This window comes from Myotis myotis, unplaced genomic scaffold, assembly GCF_014108235.1.
Source record: "Myotis myotis isolate mMyoMyo1 unplaced genomic scaffold, mMyoMyo1.p scaffold_m19_p_6, whole genome shotgun sequence".
Taxonomy (NCBI): domain Eukaryota; kingdom Metazoa; phylum Chordata; class Mammalia; order Chiroptera; family Vespertilionidae; genus Myotis; species Myotis myotis.
Window position 1 is genome coordinate 85660209 of NW_023416368.1, and position 21884 is coordinate 85682092.

The 21884-nt window shown below is 44.9% G+C and overlaps 1 protein-coding gene and 1 pseudogene across 1 annotated transcript; one reads left to right on the forward strand and one right to left on the reverse strand.

Moving 5' to 3' along the window:
- Positions 1-330: 330 nt before the first annotated feature.
- On the reverse strand, positions 331-3139 carry LOC118658552 (annotated as a pseudogene).
- LOC118659313 (zinc finger protein 709-like) lies at positions 3139-12783 on the forward strand. The gene is given in 5 exon segments (XM_036315596.1): positions 3139-3209; positions 8870-8996; positions 10044-10116; positions 11102-12464; positions 12466-12783. Coding segments are annotated over 5 exon segments (1743 nt in total). The 5' UTR covers positions 3139-3206; the 3' UTR covers positions 12643-12783.
- Positions 12784-21884: the final 9101 nt, after the last annotated feature.

The following is a 21884-nucleotide window of genomic DNA, read 5'->3' on the forward strand; positions in this document are numbered from 1 at the left end:
GCCCCAGACCCAGATAGTCCCTCCCCCTCTAGGCAATGTCCTTCCCGTAGGCCAGATAGAGCACATCGCACAGCGCAGTTTAGAAAGCTTCGAAGGCCACTTCATAAACATCTTCATTTACTACTGGTGGTCACATGTGAATAATACGTTTATACTGTTCCTTACGGAAAACAATTTCAACGAGTCAACACCAAGAATACAGTAGGCAGCCCTCGCCCTGAGCCCCTCAGCGTCCTTCCCTAGTCAGCGAGGAGCCCCCTCCTCTGTCCCAGGGCTGCCTAACCCCCTCTTGTCCCCACTGTGGCTCTTGGGCAAAGCATCCTCTGACCGTTAGTGCTCATGGGACAAGTTCTGGTCCAGCGGGTAAACCATGAACATCACATCTGGCTGAGAGGGTACACAGGGATGGCCTGGCCGTACAACCTGAAAGCCCAAGAAGCTGAAGGTCTTCAGGAGTGGAGCTCTGTCTTCCCAGCCTTTCCTGATGCAGATGGAGACACAGTTCGCTTTCATCTTCTCTTCGGCAAACTCCAGCAGTGCTGACAGCCCGTCTTTGCTCCCACCAGCTAGTACTCCACCTGGGATCTTTATAAAAAGGCTCTGGCTGCACAGGACTGCATCCCAGGGAGAGGCCTTCCCCTCGTGACCTCGTACTGGAAGCGGACGATGTGAGGTTGTCCATCGTTCACGGGAGGTCCTGTCACAGTGAGCTTCTGGTCCTTAGTTATTAGAGCTGAGAGAGAAGGATCCCTGCCGCCCCTTGCCCCACGGGGATCTTCCTCAGTGGGTGACGGGCACCAGGAGCAGCACTAAGGCCCGGGAACAATGTGCCTGTAGCACTGGAGCTGGGTAAGAATACAGGGCAAGACCCAAAGTGTAAAAGAACATTTAATGGTTAATTACAGAGGTAGGAGAAGTATGTCTTAGAGGAAATGGGCTTAGGAAAGGAGTTAAGGAGGTAACAGAAGTGCCCTTGAAGCTTGGGAGCGCAAGCTAATGGTAACCTGCCTGGGGGAGGAGGAGAAGGAGGGGAAGGTACAGATGTGCTCCAGGGAGGGAGAGCGCACTGGGTCATCCTTTGTAAAGGTTTTAAGGGTGGAGATTTCAGGGGAGGTCCCAGGGGAAGAGCTGAACGGAATATTCTGTAGCTTCCAGGTGTGTCCATTCAGGGATGTGGCCTCCACTGATGGACAGGCTGGCACCAGGCCAGGGGTCATTATTCAATGCAGCTGGTCCTGATGTCAGCCCTGGCATTTTGCTGCTTATCTGGGCCTGGAGCTAGAGGAGGAAAAGTCACCCTGGGGACCAGGCCCCACCCTACAATTGGTTGTCCATTGCTAGACACCTGAGCCTTCCACCCTGGCGACCTCTGTGCCTGGCCCATATCCTTGCTCTGGGTAGGTCTGTGAAACTGCCCACAAGATAACCACAGTAAGGGTGGCTCATGGCCTCAGAGTAGTGTGACTGAATCACCTGTGGGAACATATTTTTTCATGTGAAAAACACTTGCTTAAAGTTAACCATTCTAAACATGCAGAAGTCACTTTTCACGCTGGAAATCATGGCTTGTTTCTGGTTTCAATGCTCTTGTTGGGAATCTGATTGTGGTTCTGGAAGGATAACACCCTAAGGCAGGGGTGGGCAACCCCTGGCACGCGTGCCAAACATGGCATGTCAGTAACTTTTGCTGGCACGCGAAACCCTCTCTTATAATCTTCCATTTACAATTTTTGTGAACATTTGAATGACTTAAATGTTAAATTTCAAGGAACTGTCAAGACCCTTGATGTTATATTTGGTTACATAAAGGCTTTTGAAAAGAAACTGGAAGTCTTTAAGAGGGATGTGGATGGTGAGAGATTTAGATATTTCCCAAACCTCAAGAGGCACATCAAAGACCTCCCAAAAGATGACAGAACAGACTGTCAAAGCCTTCAAAAGCTGTTTTTAAACATCATCAAGTCAACTGTTGAGCAGTTCTTCTCAAGATTTGCGAAATTCAGAGTACTGGAAGAGACAGCAAAATTCATGAGGTTTCCAGACAGCATGAAACTGAAGGAACTAAACTTACAAATGTTTTCATGGATAGACATGGCTGACTTTGAAATGCAGTTGATTGAATTTCAGAGTAGCTCAATTTGGAAGCAGAAATTTATTGACCTTAGAGTTGACTTGGAAAACATTGAAAAAAAAAAGCGATTAGAGATAGGAGTACCAGAGAGAAATGCCAAAAACGAACTATTGAAGACTTGGAATGCCATTCCAGAAAATTTTTTCTGTTTAAAAAGCTTTGCAACAGCGTTACTCTCCATGTTTTCATCCACATACGCTTGTGACTCTTTGTTCTCAGTGATGAATTTTGTTAAGTCTCGTAATAGGAGTAGCCTGACGGATGAAAGTAGTAGCTCGTGCATATCTCTGAAGGTCACGAAATATAAACCTGATGTAAAATCTCGGTCATCAGTGATGCAGCAGCAAAAGTCCCACTGATAATATCAAACGGAGTCCTAAAGTTTTCTGTCGAACTATCAGTGTACATGTATACATTAAAAAATAAATTTATTTTTCATCATCATATACTGTTTTAGTCGCTCGAATGAATTTTATTATTTCTTCAAGGTTCTTCACATACGTACACCTTAAGAGATATCAAGTAGGCGTAACATGTTCTCAAAAAATTAGGGTTGGCATGCAGAAGAATTTTGAGTCAGAGATTTTGCTGGTTTTGGCACGCACTCACAAAAAGGTTGCCCACCCCTGCCCTAAGGCATCCCTGATCCCTCAGCCTGTGCGCCTTTTTGCAAATCCACACGTCAGACTCCAGGTGTCAACAAAGATGAAAATGGAGCCAGATTCATTAGGTGCCTTTTCAGTGTGTGTGTTTGCAAGGAAGGACCACTGTTCCCTGGGGACTCTCAGCGCTGCCTCTCCGTGCAAAGGTCCCTGGACAGGAGATCTGGCTGCTTTGGGCTCAGGCCTGTGCACCTCAGGCGCTAGGGGGCGATGTCGTGAGAAGTGTCTGTCCTTTCGGGAGCTGCGCGCCAGGTGGGTGGGGCTATTGGGGGTCAGGTGGGTGGGGCTACCCTCTGCTACTATGCGGAAGTTCACTCACGTCACATCTTCCTTGCACTTCCGCCATTGGTCCATCTGCGACCAGTAAGGTGGTGGGAGCTTCAGGCGGGACTCGGGAGGCCCAGGAACCAAAAATGGTGAGTGTGCGGCCGGGCGCGGGGACGGGGAGGAGGCGCGGGTGGAGCCGCCGTGGCGGGAGCGTCTCCCCACGGTCAGGTCCGGAGCCCGCGGACCCGAGGCGCCGGGGGCTCCGCTGAAACTGCAGGCCCCTCGGGCTCGCAGGGCGGGGCCCAGCCGGCACCCGGGCGTCCAGTGTGTCCCCGGCTCCGCAGTCGGTGCGGTGACCACGTGGAGGGTCATTGGAGGCAATGGGGACTCGGTCTCCGCGGTTCGTTCATGGGAGTGTTATAATGTACCCCGCGAATCACAGAAGGACGCCTCAAGAAGTTGAATTAAAGAGTCACATTTATTGCAATCCGGGACTCCTAGGAGGCATTTTGCTCTCCCAAATCTCTAAGTGATAAGATGGCCGCAACACCAGATTTATATAGGCAAAAATCACAAAGGTATTGATTACTTCCCAGGGTTTGGAATGAGGAACCTAGTTCGCAAAAAAGCAGTTTACAGAAGCAGAATTAAGCATGTTAATTATAGTTTTGGGTCTCCGGATCACTGAGTTGACAGGAACACATTATCTAAAGCCCTTGGGTCTTGAGACCACTGAGTTACCAGGAACACATTATCTAGAGCCATTGAGGCAATTTAGAGTAATTGTGCTGTCCTGGTCTTGGGACCACTGAGTTGACAGGGAAGCATTATCTGGAACCCCCAGGTCTTGGGATAATTGTGCTGTCCTGGTTCCCAGGTACAAAGTAATGTGCTTTCTAAAACCAGTAAGATCACAATCAATGGGATAATAACATTACAGTCAATAAGGTATTCAATCAAATGGGATGATTTATACAATTCAGAAAATCAAAGTAACTTTTCTATTGTTAAGCCAAACAGCAGGGTTAGAGTTAAACTACAGTGTCTACCTGAGATGATTGCTACCATACTTTAGGATGAGCTGTGGTCTGTGGGGTCCCCTGTCCCTCCTTCTCCCCAGAAGGACCCCGTTTTCTCCTGAGTTTTGATGTTTGTGGAACAGGCTCTCAAGTCCACCCCCTGCCCCCCAGGCCTAGCTCTGCAGCAAATGCCTGCATTTCCAGTCTCTCCCCTGAATCCTAACCGCCATCTTCCCTTCTCTGAGTCACAGCATGTTTATCGGCTATTTGTTTTGCGCTGCTTTTCAAACGGTTAAAAACAAACTTCAGCTGCGTAAGTTGGAAGGTTAACTGGCTTGATTCCCGTTCACGAATTGGGCCTCATCCCATCTAGTAAATAGAATCTCAGAGCAGCTGTTCATGATGGAAGGCTTTTACAATTGGCAGAAAGGAAGTGGCTTTGAGAGGTAGAGAGGATTGCTTCAGGCAGGGTCACCCTTGCTTAGGGGAAAGAACAGCAGGAGTCTTTTAGACCAGTGGTCGGCAAACTTAGACTCACGAGCCACATGAGGCTTTTGGCCCCTTGAGTGTGGCTCTTCCACAAAATACCACATGTGGGCTCGCAGGTACCGTGCGATTGAAACTTGGTGGCCCACGCGCAGAAGTCGGTTTTCGGCCTGGGCGAGTCTATTTTGAAGAAGTGGCGTTAGAAGAAGTGGGGGATGGTGGTCGGTGGGGCGACGGGAGACGTGTGCCATATATGCACGCGTTGAGTGAGTGAGTCAGTCAGCAGTCTCATTGTGCAGTGGTTAGTGCTAGCGATAGACGAAACAAGTATACAAGACGAGTGTGGATGGGAGAGTTGGAAGGGGTCAACCTCAGCGAGCATACCTCAATCAGATTGAGGACATTTTTAGCAAAGGCCAGTTTAGGAGTACCCTAATTAAGTTAATAACCATATACCTACCTATATAGTTTAAGTTTAAAAAATTTGGCTCTCAAAAGAAATTTCAGTTGTTGTCCTGTTGATATTTGGCTCTGTTGACTAATGAGTTTGCCAACCACTGATGTAGGGCATGTGAGGCCTGTGTGATTTAATCAATTTCATTTTAACATTTCTTTCTACCGACTTCTTATAACTTCCATGGACATTCTTACAACTTTCAGAAACATTCTTATAACTTTCAGAAATAACCACCTTTAGAAACCACCTTCTTTTTCATTCAAAATGCATAACCATGCCTCATAACTTTCATTAAGTATTTCTACTCTAATATTCTTTCTTTTAAAAAAATTTTTTTCAATCTTTAATGTCTTTATTGGTTAAGGTATTACATATGTGTCCTCATCCCCCCATTAAACACCCCCCCCGCCCCCCCCCCCCCCACACACACACACTCATGCTCTCATCCCCTTGTTGTCTGTGTCCATTGGTTGGGCTTATGTGCATGCATACCAGTCCTTTGATTGATCTCACCCTTTACTCCCACCCTCCTTTATTTTTTTTCTGAGGTTTGACAGTCTGATCGCTGCTTCTCTGTCTCTGGATCTGTCCTGTTCATCAGTTTATGTTGTTCATTATATTCCACATATGAGTGAGATCATGTGATATTTATCTTTCTCTGACTGGCTTATTTCACTTAGCATAATGCTCTCCAGTTCCATCCATGATGTTGCAAATGGCAAGAATTCCTTCTTTTTTACTGCAGCATAGTATTCCATTCTGTAGATCAGTGATGGCAAACCCATGACATGCATGTCAGAGGTGACATGAGAACTCATTTTTTGGTTGATATTTCTTTGTTAAATGGCATTTAAATATATAAAATAAATATCAAAAATGTAAATCTTTGTTTTACTATGGTTGCAAATATCAAAACATTTCTATATGTGACACGGCACCAGAGTTAAGTTAGGGTTTTTCAAAATGCTGGCATGCCGAGCTCAAAAGGTTAGCCATCACTGGTGTAGATGTACCACAGTTTTTTTAAAAAAACTCAGTTTATTTTTATTTTTATATATTTTATTGATTTTTTACAGAGAGGATGGGAGAGGGCTAGACAGTTAGAAACATCAATGAGAGAGAAACATCAATCAGCTGCCTCTTGCACACCCCCTACTGGGGATGTGCCCGCAACCCAGGTACATGCCCTTGAGCGGAATCGAACCTGGGACCCTTCAGTCCGCAGGCCGACGCTCCATCCGCTGAGCCAAACCGGTTAGGGCAACATTTTAAAATATTATATTTTAAAGTTACCCTGCTAAATATTCTGATGTAGTTTAAGAAGCACTCAGCAACCTCATTCTGCCAGGCTCAGGGACAAAAACCTCTTGCTTCCCCGCTTATAAATAAAAGCCTCCACCCCTTCTTTCTTTCTTTCTTTTTTTCTCTCCCCTCCCATTTTACCTCAGGTGGGAAAGATAATGGTTTGTTAATCATAGGCCGGCTTGGATTTAGCTGGCCTTTGTTTAAACTTCCCTGGGTTGTGACCTTCATAAATTTTACATTTTCAAATTAATTTTAGAATCTTAAAATTTTAGCACAGCACAGGAAAATCATGAATCAGAGAAAGGCAAATTAAAATTACAATACAGACGCCGAGACCGGTTTGGCTTAGTGGATAGAGCGTCGGCCTGCGGACTGAAGGGTCCCGGGTTCGATTCCGGTCGGGGGCATATACCTGGGTTGTGGGCATATCCCCAGTGGGGGATGTGCAGGAGGCAGCTGGTCGATGTTTCTCTCTCATCGATGTTTCTAACTATCTCTCTCTCCCTTCCTCTCTGTAAGGAATCAATAAAATATATTTTTAAAAAAAAAATTACAATACAGACATGTAGACAGAAATCTCACTAACTAAGAGTTTTTGGTGGCCTGGGAAGAAGAGAAAGAATTCTTGGCAGCTGCTTGGAAATTCCTTCAATTCCTTCTATGAGGTTTATCCCACTACAAGTAGCTTCAGCCTCCAGTAAAGTGAAATATGAAGTCGCTTTCACTTTCGGCCATAATGGCAGGGCGGCTTCAAGCAAAACATTTCTCATTTTCTGAGTCATCCCGCTCACGGTGACGCTTGTCCCTCTCCACCTCAAACTCTATCTCCTGCTCATAATTAGGAGGTAAAACTTTATCAGGCGGCTCTTGACTGTGGTCACAGGAGCAATGGGAAGAGGAAGAGGTGGTGCAGAAGTGGCAGGTGGTGTTTTTAGAGATTCACACTCTACTATAGGCTGTAAAGTCATGGCCACACCCTGCTTAGACATCCTTAAATTCTTCTGCGCTGGATCAAGGCAGTCATGAATTAGAGACCATAGTGTGAATGTAGGAATAGGAATCTTCCCTGTACCTTCTGCTGTGTATTGGTCACGCAACTGCTTTCCGGCATTTTTCCAGGTTTGAAAGTTGATGGTTCCCTCAGCAGGAACCCAAGGACAAGTTTCATTAACAAAATTTAAGAAATCAAGAATTTGACTATGCTTACCAGAGCATCCTTGAGCTTTGACCATAGTTTGAAGCATTTGAGAGTAGAGATCCCTTTCCTGAGACCCTGAATTTCCCATGTTTTACACCCAGCTATTTCAATCCATTACTTACCTTACTTCTTGAGTTTGTTGTGCGTCCACTCCTCGGAGCCATCCCCTCACCTGACGTTTAAGAGTTTCCCTGTATTCAGGTCCCTGTTCGGGCACCAGATATGAGTGTTCTCTCATAGCTGCAGCCAGCACGGCTAGAGAGTGGACGAGTCCTGAGTAGGGGTGACTGGGAATTGAGAAAAAGAAAGAGACAAACACAGGGATAGTAGGGAAAGCTGAGACCAGGTGGGACACTGTTCTCGGATGGAGAGACAGTGACCCAGAGCTAGTGCAGTGTGTTTGTTATATACAGCATGATACCAGAAAGTTTTACTACAGTGTAAAACAAAGGAAATTATGTGAAATCATGCTTAAAGATCAAGCTGCAATATTCATTCTTGTGGAGTCTCATAATCGTCAGGCCTGACTGGACCCTGATAATTGCATCTGCACCTGGCACCTGGCTGAACTTAGATAATTACACCCACCCCCTGGCACCTGAGCTAAAGGTCAGGACTGATGACATCCCTGCCTTTGGCAAGGTATATCTGTAGGACAGTGATGGCGAACCTATGACACGCGTGTCAGAGGTGACACGCGAACTCATTTTTTTGGTTGATTTTTCTTTGTTAAATGGCATTTAAATATATAAAATAAATATCAAAAATATAAGTCTTTGTTTTACTATGGTTGCAAATATCAAAAAATTTCTATATGTGACACGGCACCAGAGTTAAGTTAGGGTTTTTCAAAATGCTGACACACCGAGCTCAAAAGGTTCGCCATTACTGCTCTAGGACATGGCTTTGCTGATGCTGCTGGACTCAGACGTCCACCCACAGCTCAGGCACTCTGTACAATAGTCATTAAAACTTTATGCAGATATGACAGTATGCTTCATGGACTGCTGTATCAAATGGTGGTTATAATGGAGATGAGTCTTCTCACAAGGAATCGATAGGCTTAAAATAGGAGTATTTTAATTTATGAATATAGAAGTTGTTCAAGGTGCTCTTTACCCTGACATTAGAGAACAATGAAGACTTGAAGTGATCACAATATCAATAAATTCCATGTGTTCATGAGGAAGTGAGTGTGGCAAATAAATAATAGTCTTATAATCAAGTCATAGATTGAATGTTGGGCACCACGTGTCCTATGTGAACGTCTTATGAATTATGTATAGATTCCCCAGTGCTGTCTGTCTCACCCATGGTCCTATATGCGTATGTGGGATGCTTTAGGACTTGGTGGCCTTTGAGGATGTTAATGTGGAGTTCACCATGGAGGAGTGGGCTTTCCTAGATCCGACCCAGAAGAAACTCTACGCAGATGTGATGCTGGAAACCTTCTGGAACCTGGCATCAGTAGGTAGGTATCACAAATTCTTTTTTTAAATAATATTTTTATTGATTTTAGAGAGGAAGGAGAGGGGGAGAATGAGAGAAATATCAATGATGAAAGAGAATAATGATTGGCTACCTCTTGTGCCCCTCACACTGGGGATCTAGCCTGAAAACTAGTCCTACTGGGATTTGACCTGTGACCTCCCATTTCATAGGTTGACCATCAACCACAGTGTGAGTCTGCCCTGCAACAATTTATTACTTATTTAGTCAATTAGAAAATTAGTGTTGCTTGCTCATCAATGCTGTTTCAAGAACTAAAATATGGGAAGGGAATACATCCTATATAATAAAGAGGTAATATGCAAATTGGCCATCACTCCAACACAGAAGATGGCCGCCTCCATGTGGTCAAAGGTGGCCGCCCCTATGTGGACATAAGATGGCCACCACAAGATGGCTGGCAGGGGAGTGCAGTTGGGGCTGATCAGGCCTGCAGGGGAGGTCAGTTGGGGGAGACCAGGCCAGCAGGGGTATGCAGTTGGGAGTAATTAGGCCTGCAGGGGAGGGCAGTTAGGGGTGACCAGGCCATTGGGAAGGCACTTAGGGGCAATCAGGCTGGTAGGGAATGGCAGTTAGGGGCGACCAGGCTGACAAGGGAGGGAAGTTAGGGGTGACCGGCCCAGCAGGGGATAGCAGTTGGGGGTGACCAGGTCTGCAGGGGAGGGCAGTTGGGGGCAACCAGGCTGGCAGAGGAGCAGTTAGGTATCGATCAGGCTGGCAGGGGAGTGGTTAGGCGGTGATTAGGCTGGCAGGCAGAAGCGGTTAGGGGTTATCAGGCAGGAAGGCTGGCGAGCAGTTGGGAGCCAGCAGTCCTGGATTGTGAGACGGATGTCCCAGATTGGAGAGGGTGCAGGCTGGGCTGTGGGACACAACCCCACCACCCCCCGTGCACGAATTTGATGCACTGGGCCTCTAGTTGGTAAATAAATTAGGAATGATCACAGCTCATTGTGTACCTACAACTTAATGATTTCTTATATTCCTTAATACTTTATAATGCTTTTTCTAGCATGTATTTTAGAAGAAAAATGTGAAGGTCCTGACAGTGAAGATCAGTATGAAAATCATGGTATGAGTCTTAGGTGAGTCGCATTGACATGAGAAAGCATTTAGAGCATCTTTTTTTTTAATAGGTTTTTATATGCAGTGGGGCCTTGACTTATGAGTTTAATTCATTCCAAGACAGAGCTCATTAAGGAGCTCATTAACTCAAGTTACTCTATCAACTCAATGCAAAAAATCGGCCGAGAGACAGCTGGTATCTCAAAAAACTTGTTAGTCGGGACACTCATAAGTCAAGGCCCCACTGTATTTATTTATATATTTAATATGTTTTTATTTATTTCAGAGATGTAGTTAGAGGGAGAAAGAGAGACAAACATCAATGACGAGAGATAATTATTCACGGCTGCCTCCTGTACACCCCACACTCAAAATTAAGCCCAGAACCTGGGCATGTGCCCTGACTGGAAATCCAACTGTGACCTCCTGGTTCAGAGGTCAGTGCTCAACCCCTGAACCACACCAGTGGTTCGAAAATATGTTTTTATTAATTTCAATGTATGGAGGTGAGGGGGAGAGATAGAAAGATTGAATGGCTGCCTCCTGCATGCCCTGTACTGGGGTTAATAAGTCTGCAGTCTAGCCTTGGTTTCTTTTGGGGAATTGAACTTGTAACCCCCTGGTGGGTGGGTTCATGCTCTACCACTTAGCCACAAAACAATCTTAAAAACAGGTAATCCAGTTATATCAGCCTAGTTTGAAATTTATTGAATCTTAGAATAATCTCATCAAAATGTTTTTTTCTGAAGTATGACCTAATGTTTATTGTATAAAAAAATAATTACACTTGGAAACAATATACAGAAGTACCATCAATGAATATAAGTGTTTTCATAATATCTATGACCTAGTCTATTTCAGAGGTTTTAGGATATCCACTTTTAAAAATCAGAATGTACAGAAACCTGGCACTTTCCTTAAAAACAGTAAAAATGTCATTGTCATACTACTAATAAATATTAAATTGTTAAGAGAGTATTAATAATATGTTTCTAATTTTTACAGCAGTCATATGGAAGAGAGACGTTGTACAAGGAAGGATGATAGTCAATACAGAGAAAACTTCAGGCAGGTACCAAATCATAATGAAAAGAAGGAAACACCTACTGAGATAAAGCAACCTAAATCCAGGTTGTGTAGGCAAATCTTCATGCATTATTTATCCTTGAATAACCACCTGAGCTCTCACATTGGACTCAAACTATACCTGTGTCAGGAATATGAAGAAAACCCTTTTAATTGTAAGGAACCTATGAAAGCTTTCAAGCATCACCAACATATTCAAAGCCATGAAGGCAGACCCAGTGGGAAAGCTTTCCACTATTCAGATTCCCTTAGAAATCATGAAAAAATGCATATTCCTAGGAAACCGTATGAGTGTAAGCAATATGGGAAAGTCTTTATTTGTCTCAGTTACTTTAAACTTCACAAAAACACTCATAGCAGAGAGAAACCATATCAAAGTAAGCAACGTGGCAAAGTTTTCAGTTCGCCCAAGTACTCTGGAGAAAATGAAAGAGCACACACTGCAGAAAAGCCCTATCAATGTCAGAAATCTGGGAAAGCTTTCAGTTCCACTTGTCTAAGAATTCATGAAAGAACACATACAGGCGAGAAACCTTATGAATATAAGGAATGTGAGGAAGCCATCATTTCTCCCAGCTCTCTTGGAACACATAAAAGAATTCATGACAGAAAGAAGCCTCATGAATGTAAGGAATGTGGTAAAACTTTCTCTTATCCAAGTGACCTCCGATATCATGAAAGAACTCATACTAAGGAAAAACCCTATCAATGTGACCATTGTGATAAAGCTTTCTCTTATCGAAGTTCCCTCCGACATCATGAAAGAACTCATGAGGAAAAACCCTATGAATGTAAGCAATGTGGGAAAGCTTTCAGACATTCCACTTTTCTTAGATATCATGAAAGAATGCACACTGGGGAGAAACCCTATGAATGTAAGCAGTGTGGGAAAGCCTTCAGTTCTCTCAGCTCTCTTGGAAAACATGAAAAAAATCATGATGGAAATAAGCCTCATGAATGTAAGGAATGTGGTAAAACTTTCTCTTATCCAAGTGACCTCCGATATCATGAAAGAATTCATAATAAGGAAAAACCCTATGAATGTGACCATTGTGATAAAGCTTTCTCTTATCGAAGTTCCCTCCGACATCATGAAAGAACTCATAATGAGGAAAAACCCTATGAATGTAAGCAATGTGGGAAAGCCTTCAGTTTTCTCACCTCTCTTGGAAAACATGAAAAAAATCATGATGGAAAGAAACCTCATGAATGTAAGGAATGTGGTAAAACTTTCTCTTATCCAAGTGACCTCCGATATCATGGAAGAATTCATAATAAGAACAAAACCCTATGAATCTAAGGAATGTGGTAAAGCTTTGTCTTATCCAAGTTCCGTCCAATATCATGAAAGAACTCATAATAAGGAAAAACCCTATTAATGTAAGCCAGAGGGGAAACCCTTTATTCATCCGAGTTACCTTCAAATCCACAAAAACACTTCTAGTGGGGAGAAGTCATAATGAATGAAAGAACTCACACTGGCCGAAACCGGTTTGGCTCAGTGGATAGAGCGTCGGCCTGCGGACTGAAGGGTCCCAGGTTCGATTCCGGTCAAGGGCATGTACCTGGGTTGTGGGCACATCCCCAGTGGGAGATGTGCAGGAGGCAGCTGATCGATGTTTCTCTCTCATCGATGTTTCTAGCTCTCTATCTCTCTCCCTTCCTCTCTGTAAAAAATCAATAAAATATATTTAAAAAAAAAAAGCTGAGTTCCTTGTATAAAAAAAAAAAAAGAAAAGAAAGAACTCACACTGAAAATAAGTCCTATCATGTAAAGATTGTAGAAAAGCCTTTGATCCTAATTTTTTTTCTTTTTTAACCCTCACCTGAGGACATTTTTCCTTTGAGAGTGGAAATTAGAGAAAAAGACAGAGCGATATTGATGAGAGAAACACATCAATTGGTTGCCTCCTGCACACACTTAGACATGAAAGCACACACAGTGGAGAAAAGCTCTATGAATGTAAGGGATGTGGTAAAGCTTTTCGTTTATCCAAAACTCTTAGAAAGCATGGAAGAACACATACTGTGGAAAAACCTTATGATGTAAGCAATGTGGGAGAACCTTCAGCTTTGTTACACATCTTGGAAGACATTATTGAAGACATGATGGAGTGAAGCCTAATGAGCTGGCCTCGCCTGGAGCACAGCATTGCAGGAGGAGGCACTAGGGTGGGGTGGTGTCCTGTCCAGCTGGCTTCTGCCTTATTTTCCCAGGTATGCTCCAGGGTGGGCTGCTGGGTGGTGGCTACTGAGGTGCCAGAGCCCATGGAGGTGCCCAGCCCACATGCAGAGCACATCTGCTCCCAGAACTGAGCGCTTCACCTGACGTGCACCTGGCCTCACAGTCCTGGCTCTGTGTGCATCCTGCTGGGGCACATGGGGCAAATCTCCCCTTCTTGCAGGTCTCCTGCCTCGGCTCTGAAGGGCTGTGGTACCTGGAGCACTGCAACAGGCAGGCCAGCTGCCAGCATCCCATTGACAGACCTGTGGCTATCATCACCAGGAAACCGACTTTTTTTTTTTAATTTTATTTTTTAATTAAATCTTTATTGTTCAGATTATTACATTTGTTCCTTTTTCCCCCCCATAACTCCCCTCCAACCAGTTCCCACCCCACCCTCTGCCCTCACTCCCCACCCACTGTCCTCATCCATAGGTGCATGATTTTTGTCCAGTCTCTTCCCGCATCCCCCTCACCCCTTTCCCCCCCAAGAATAGCCAGTCCATTCCCTTTCTATGCCCCTGATTCTATTATAATCACCAGTTCATTCTGTTCATCAGATTATTTATTCACTTGATTTTCAGATTCACTTGTTGATAGCTGTGTATTTGTTGTTCATAATTTGTATCTTTATCTTTTTCTTCTTCTTCCTCTTCTTAAAGGATACCTTTCAGCATTTCATATAATCCTGGTTTGGTGGTGATGAACTCCTTTAGCTTTTTCTTGTCTGTGAAGCTCTTTATCTGACCTTCAGTTCTGAATGATAGCTTTGCTGGATAAAGTAATCTTGGTTGTAGGTTCTTGGCATTCATCACTTTGAATATTTCTTGCCACTCCCTTCTGCCCTGCAAAGTTTCTGTTGAGAAATCAGCTGACAGTCGTATGGGTACTCCCTTGTAGGTAACTGAGTTTCTTTCTCTTGCTGCTTTTAAGATTCTCTCTTTGTCTTTTGCTCTTGGCATTTTAATTATGATGTGTCTTGGTGTGGTCCTCTTTGGATTCCTTTTGTTTGGGGTTCTCTGCGTTTCCTGGACTTGTAAGTGTATTTCTTTCACCAGGTGGGGGAAGTTTTCTGTCATTATTTCTTCAAATAGGTTTTCAATATCTTGCTCTCTCTCTTCTTCTGGCACCTCTATAATTCGGATGTTGGTACGCTTGAGGCCCTCCCAGAGGCTCCTTACACTATCTTTGTATTTTTGGATTTTTTTTTTCATTTTGCTTTTCTGGTTGGGTGTGTTTTGCTTCTTCGTATTTCAAATCGTTGACTTGATTCTTGCAATTCTCTAGTCTGCTGTTAGGAGTCTATATAATATTCTTTATTTCAGTCAGTGTATGCTTAATTTCTAGTTGGTCCTTTATCACAACCTCGAGGATCTCATTAGATTTCTTGTAGATCTCATTAAGTTTATCGGCAGTTTCTAGAAAATTATTGAAAAACCTTAAAGTGTGGTTTTGAACTCTATATCCAGTAGTTTGCTTTCCTCCATTTCTGTCATTTGTGACCTGTTTCTTTGTCTCCGCATTTTATATGCTTCCCTGTGTTGATAAAGTGGTTTTCTGTGCTACGTGTCCTCTAGGGCCCAGTGGTTCAGCCTCCCCAATTTCCTGAGGAGGACCCTCTTGGTGCACCCCCTTGTGGTCTTTGTGCACAGTCTTATTGTAGTTAAGCCTTGATTGTTGTAGGTATCACTGGGAAGAATTGACCTCCAGGATAATTGGCTGTGAGAATCAGCTGTGTCTGCAGTGGGAGAACTTCTGTGCTGGAGACACCCCTCTGGGGCAAGACTTGCTTCAAGGGGGCTTTGGTGCTCACTGAGTCTGCCCCCTGAGTGTGTCCTTTATGGTTCCACGGAGCTGCAAACTGGATGGTCCTACTGTGACCTCTGGATTTCCTGGCTCCTGGATCTCTAGGGAGGTGCTAATCTAGCCTTTGCCTGAGGCTATCCAGCAAAAGCCTCCCTGCAGGGCTTGGGCGGGGCGGGTCCCACGGGATCAACAGGGCGGGGCTAGCTGTTATGGCTGCTCTCAGTCCTACCCTCAGAGGCTCTGCTTCTCAATGTCCCAGTAATCGATGAAACCCCCTCAGAGAGAAAGCTGCCCTCGAGTTCCGACCGATGCTAGACAGTCCAGCTTCTCCCATATGAGTCTGGGTCCCTAGAGACTCACCCGGAACTGGAGCTCAGAGCCTGAGACTCCCTCCTGATTGAAAACGACAACCGCGCCCTCAGCCACCAGCCCTCTCCGCATGCACCTCCGCACCTTAGCATTTTACTTCCACACTGCGCCTCCTCTGAGTCTCGGTATGCTTTTCTCTTTCCTTCTAATTGTAGAATTTCCCCTCAGCCAGCCTTCCTGTGGTTCTGCATGATGTCCGTTCTGTCTTTTAGTGTATTTTTGAAGTGGTTGTTCAAGGCAGCAAACTCCGGTGTTTACCTATGCCTCTATCTTGGTTTCTAGGAAACCGACTTTGGAGAAAAACAATGGGTTGTTTTAAATTTAGGCAGGTATGGTAGGAATGAAAGAATTTTTGAGTCTCCTTCCTTAGATGGTTCCAAAGCAGATTACTAGAATACAGTGCCCTATTTTACAGTGTATTGAGCAATAGCATAATTGCAAAAAAATCTTTTCTTAAAAATATTGCAACATTTTTAGTGGAAACATATTTATGCCTAGATTTAACTGAGTTACCCTGATGGCACAAAATAAAATGAGTGACCATGAAAAATCCAAAGTTGAGAGACATTAAAAACTCATTTTGATTAATAAATTAACAGAAATATTGTGATTTTGTCACTGAATGAGGTCCATCAGGCAAGACTTGAAACACAATTCCAACCCTATGAGGGCTTAGATGGTAAATAGTTACCATGGAGCCCTAGCTGGTTTGGCTCTGGATGGAGCATTGACCTGTGGACTAAAGGATCCCAGGTTCAATTCCAGCCAAGAGCACATGCCTGCATTGCAGGCTTGATCCCCCGCCCAGTAGTGGACTTGCAGGAGGCAGCCCATCAATGATTCTCTCTCATCATTGATGTTCCTATCTCTCTCCCTCTCTGAAATCAATTAAAAAATATATTTAAAAAATTACCATTGTTCAATTAATCTTGAGTAAATAATGATGAAACAATTCCTAATAAGACTAAAAATTTCTCCTTTTTTACCTGGAAGTAGATTTGAGACTCATTTAAAGACAATGTGGCCCTGGCCAGGTTGGCTCAGAGGGTACCAGGTTTAATTCTGGTCAAGGGCACATGCCTGGGTTGTGGTCTCCAGTTGGGGTCGTGCAGGAGGCAGCAAATCACTAATTCTCATTATTGATGTTTCTATCTGTCCCTCTCCCTTCATCTCTGAAATCAATAAACATATTTTTTAAAAGCGTATCTCTGAGAGAACGAAATAAACTTTAAAGACAATTTGATTCTAAATTTTTAAGTGTGGCATTCATCAACTGACAATATATGGAAATAAAATGAATAAGTAAATTGAGAGACTTACAAAAATGCATGCAGTAAATTGTTCTTTTTTTATTATTTTTTTTCTTAAAACCTACTTCATTGATGCTAAGCTATCCCATAGTTCTTGGATCTGTAGCAACAGTTACATAGCTAAATCACTTTCAATCTGAGCAAGTTGCCTGCTTTGGTATTTTATGGATATGAATTCTACCATTCAGTAAATAACTAAAAATGATCTGCCATGCCATAGGGCCAGACACTTCAATGACTTCAAAAAGTTGAAGGCTTTTTAGTGGAGGTTAATTGTTTGCAAGCAGTGAAACCAACTCTGGCTAATTTAAGGATGGCAGGCATTTCTCTGAAATGGGACAGATGAACACAGGCCTCTGAAAGAACCCAGCAGGGGCAGCTCAAGTCCTGTCAGGGTTTGCCCTGGAATTGATCTGCGTTAACCAGGGTCTCCCTTGGCTTTACTGCCGACAGAGTTGAATTGCCCAGATCTTTTTAGTTCCATGACGAACCCAAGGCCAGAGGAGGGTGAAGAGTATTGAAAGATGTTCCCATTGAGACTTAATATAGAGGTAGATGGTGGGTCCCCAACGAAAATAGAGTTATTGTCACAAAAGAAGAGAGGACATATGGTGTGGGCAAAAACAAGAGATATGTTCTACAGGTAGGAAATGAAATTATTTGTATTTGGAAGGCATCTGCCCTGTCACTTGCAGATGTGAATTAGAAAATGATGGGGTTCTATTCATATGAATTTATTATATTTCCTGTCAGATCCCTTAGACAGTGTATATGATACAGACATTATGTATTTATTGAACATCAAATGGGAGATAGAAGACAGTATATTGTAGGCCCAAGCCCTTCAATGTAGTCATGCAAAATAAGACAAGGTAGCATGAGAAATATTGCAACTAAATATTAAGGGTATTATGTTTCATAGGAGTTTTAAAGTAGAAAGAAAACACTTTTCTGGATAAGTTTTACAGAGAACAAGTTTTGTTTGGCTGGGATCCTGAAAGATGAGTTGAATTCTAAAAAGAAATGAGTCTTTTTGTGGGGCACTCCAGAAAACTCAGTCAGGCTAGAAGAAGAGCATGAAAGGGAAGTCGTGGAAGATAGATAAACAGCCATTCCACGTCAGTCAGCCCAGTGCACTCTACTACCTTACTTAGTAGGTCTTTGAATGTGGAATTGTACTTGGAAAATGCGGTTATATTAGCACTGAGTTTCTTTTCAAGAGCCTTTTCTTCATCAGCTAATCTTGAAAGATCTGCTTCTTGATCATGTTCTAAAAACTGCCTCAGGTGCTCAAATTCAAAGAGCAATTCCAGCCTTTGGTTTTCCACCTTCTCTCTCAGTTCTAAGAGTTTTGTTTATTTTTTGCTTTGAATGCTTATTAATTTCTGAACATCTGCCACCTCTGCTTCTTCAGGGGCTCAATGTAACTGTGGAGCCTTTGCCTATGGTGAGAGGCAGCCTCCTCCATGGGCCTCACCTGGTAGCCCTGGTGGTCAGGGGGCTGAGTGCACAGGGAACACAATGTCTCTAGGTCCTCCTCAGAAGAGGGTCATGACCTTGTTGTACTTGTCCTACAAGCACTTCTCTTCCTGCCTCTTCTTGCCCCTGGTGGTCTGGAGGAGCTTGTTGATGTCAACCATCCTTCCAACCTGGCTGCTCCTCACATGCCTCTCTTCGCATGGATGATGGCACACAGGGCAAGGGAACCTGTCCTGTAGATCAGCCCAGGGCAGCTGGATGCAGGAGTGATAGACATTTTGTCCACTTTCAATGGTGACAGGGCCTCTCAGGTCATCCAGTCAGACGGGATAGTTGATTTCTTCTAAGAGTCCTGCCAGAGCTTCTTCAACTGCCAGTGGGCCCTGAATGAAGGACTGGACTGAGGTGGGTTTCTTCAGGAAGCTGGGCTCTGCACTGAGAAGTGGATGCCCTGGAAATCTCAGTCCTCACTTTTCTGGTGGCCTATGAGTCCTGCTGGTCTCCTGACCTTTGAATTCCAGCTGCCAAGAGAAGCCCATTTCCCTACCTGCAGCCAGTCACAGCTCAGCTGGACAACTGCTCCTCCAGATTTGGAAGGTCAAAGAAAATGAAGGCAGCTAAGCAGCTTCTTGGTCAGAAAAACAGTCCTTACCTGAAATCATTAGTTGCTGTTTCTGAGAAAATATTTCTTCCTTCAATCCCTGAGTTTACTTCAAACAGATTTCTCTCTCCTAACCCCAATCTTCCATTCTCATGCTTTTATCATCAAGCCCATCTACTTCCACCCACTGGACACCACCACCCATGAAACCCAACTACTATCCATTCACCCACCTGGGGCTATGGAAAGGGCACCGGTTCTGGGACAGAAGGATGGACCACACCCATATTACAATGCAGCCTTGGTCACCTATGCATGTAGCATGAATAATTTATTTTACATCCTGAAGGGGTTCAGAACATGCCACCTCAAAATATTCCATTGAAACTCGAAAGTTGGACTGGAATGTGTGGTGTTTTTCTGGACAGCATGATTCCCAGGTCCTTGTCCAGGTGGAGTCCAAAAATGAAACCATGGACAACAGATGGTATAGTAAAGGATGGAATTTTATTGAGCAACAAGCACAGACTCCCATGTGGGGAGGGGGAGAGAATCCAACTATGTCCTTTTTTCTATGGCTTATAAAGGGTGTACTTCTTTGTGCCTTGATATCCCCTCTGATTGGTCACTATCCCCTCTGACTTGTCACTATAGCAACTCCAGAGCTCAAACCGCATGTGAGGTACCTGAGGTTCTCCTTTTCTCCCTTATTGTTTTCCTAGTCCCTTTGGGCTTTCCTCGCCCCTCTCTGAAGGAGGGGCTCCCTTCCCTTTATTTTTTATTTTTATTTTTATTTTTTTAAAAAAATATATTTTAATTGATTTTTTTACAGAGAGGAAGGGAGAGAGATAGAGAGTCAGAAACATCGGATCAGCCGCCTCCTGCGCATCCCCCACTGGGGATGTGCCCGCAACCCAGGTACATGCCCTTGACCGGAATTGAACCTGGGACCTTTCAGTCCGCAGGCCGACACTCTATCCACTGAGCCAAACCCGTTTTGGCAATTTTGTAAGTGTATTTCTTCTGCAGCTCTGGGCTCCCTTATTCTATGGCAATGTGTTCCTTCTGGCAGCTCCCTTATTCTGTGAATGTATACTTATTGCAGCCCAGTGCTTTCCCTATGGAACCCTTCATTTTAAAAAATTTCCTAAACCTGTATCATCTAATATCATCAACAACACAGTGACCAAGGTTTTCTGCCAGGAAGGGTGGTGGATACAGGGGAGGGGCGACCGGAGGACCAGCAGGAATGGCGCCAGATTCTAAATACTCAGCGACCTAACAGAACCAGGACCCGACACATCACTTCCCGCTCATGAATCCCACCAGCACAGCCTTCCAGGGAGGGGGGGTCTGCTGTGATTCCCAGAAATGTAACTATGGGCGCAGGTTGATGAAACCGGCCCTCCGTTTTGGCCCCTGCCCCCTCAGGCACCTGAGTAGTTGCTCAGGAAGGGGAACGTGCACACTCTCCGCAGGAGCCTTGCGTCTGAGACATCCTGAGCCAAAACCTGCTGCCGTGAGGAGAGATGCATTGGACGTGGGGTTAACGCTGTTGAAAGTGACCGGACTGCGTGAGCGCACATTAAAAAGCAGAAGAGCGATTAAATAAAAAATAAATAAAAGTGTCTCCAAACTTACCCAGACGTGGGGGAGGGGTGGGGGGTGGAGCACAGGCCTCCAGGGGGGGTGATGGAGGGGACCCTCTGAGGTGGGGCTGGCCAGGTGCTGAGCTGGAGGAAACAGCAGCTGCAGGCTGCCCTAGGGAACTGCTGAGCCCCAGGGGAGGAAACGGCTCAGGGAGGGATGGAGGGACTCTGAGCCCTGATAGGGATGCCTGTGGTCCAAGCCCTTCCCTGGGTCCGAGGGAACCAGGGCACCTGTCACTGACCGAGGTCTGTCCCTCATGCGGGCTTTGGCGGGCAGAGCTGAGAAGACAGGCATCGCTGCCCAGGGTGGGACCTCCGCTTCTCACCCTCTGCTCCTCCAGCAACGCCTGCCGCTTCCTGGGCTCCCGGTCTCCCTGGCTGTGCTGAGAGCTGGACATAGAGGGTCTGGGGGTGATGGGATGGGCAGTGCAATTGGTCCTGGCATCTTGGGTCCAGGTGTTTTAGTTGGTGCACAGTACGCCCTCTATTTATTGGACTCGATTTAATGGACATTGGTGTTTTTTTTTTAATAATATGTAATTTTTTAATTGATTTCAGAGAGGGAGAGAGTGATAGAAACATCAAAAATGAGAATCATTGATCAGCTGCTTCCTGCAGTCCCCCTACTGGGGATCGAGCTGCAATACTGGCGTGTGCCCTTGACCAGAATCAAACCCAGGACCTTTCAATCTGCAGGCTGATGCTCTATCCACTGAGCCAAATCGGCTAGGTCTGACTAGCCAAATCGGCTAGTCAAAATTTCTGGTCCTTTGTCATATGTGAAAATTAACACCCTGTTAATTTTAAAATGCTCTCAACCAAGATTTGTTTATAATTAAATCAACTGGTTATTTTTTTTTTTATTATTTCCCTGGGCGCCAGTGGATGCCGTCAGGGTGAGCCTCTGGTGGTTACTGAAAATTCTTTGCCCCCACACGCTGAGGTCCTGCCCAGTGCTTGCACCTGCTGCCAGCACCAGCCCCACTTGCACCTGCTGCCGGCGCCAGAGCTGCTGCATGCACTCACTGCTGGTGCCCAGTGCCAGCCCCAATTGCTAGGTGCCATCAGTGGGTGTGACCGGCAGTGCCGGCCCTGATTGCCCCTCAGGGCTTCTCCACCTCTCCCTGCTCCCGAGGGGCAATTGGGGCAGCAGCTGCCACTTGCATCTCCTGGTGGCGCTGGCCCCACTCACACCTGCTACTGGAGTTGGCCCCAATCACTCCGCGCCTTCATTGGGTGTGAGCCTGGCCAGCACCTTCAGTGC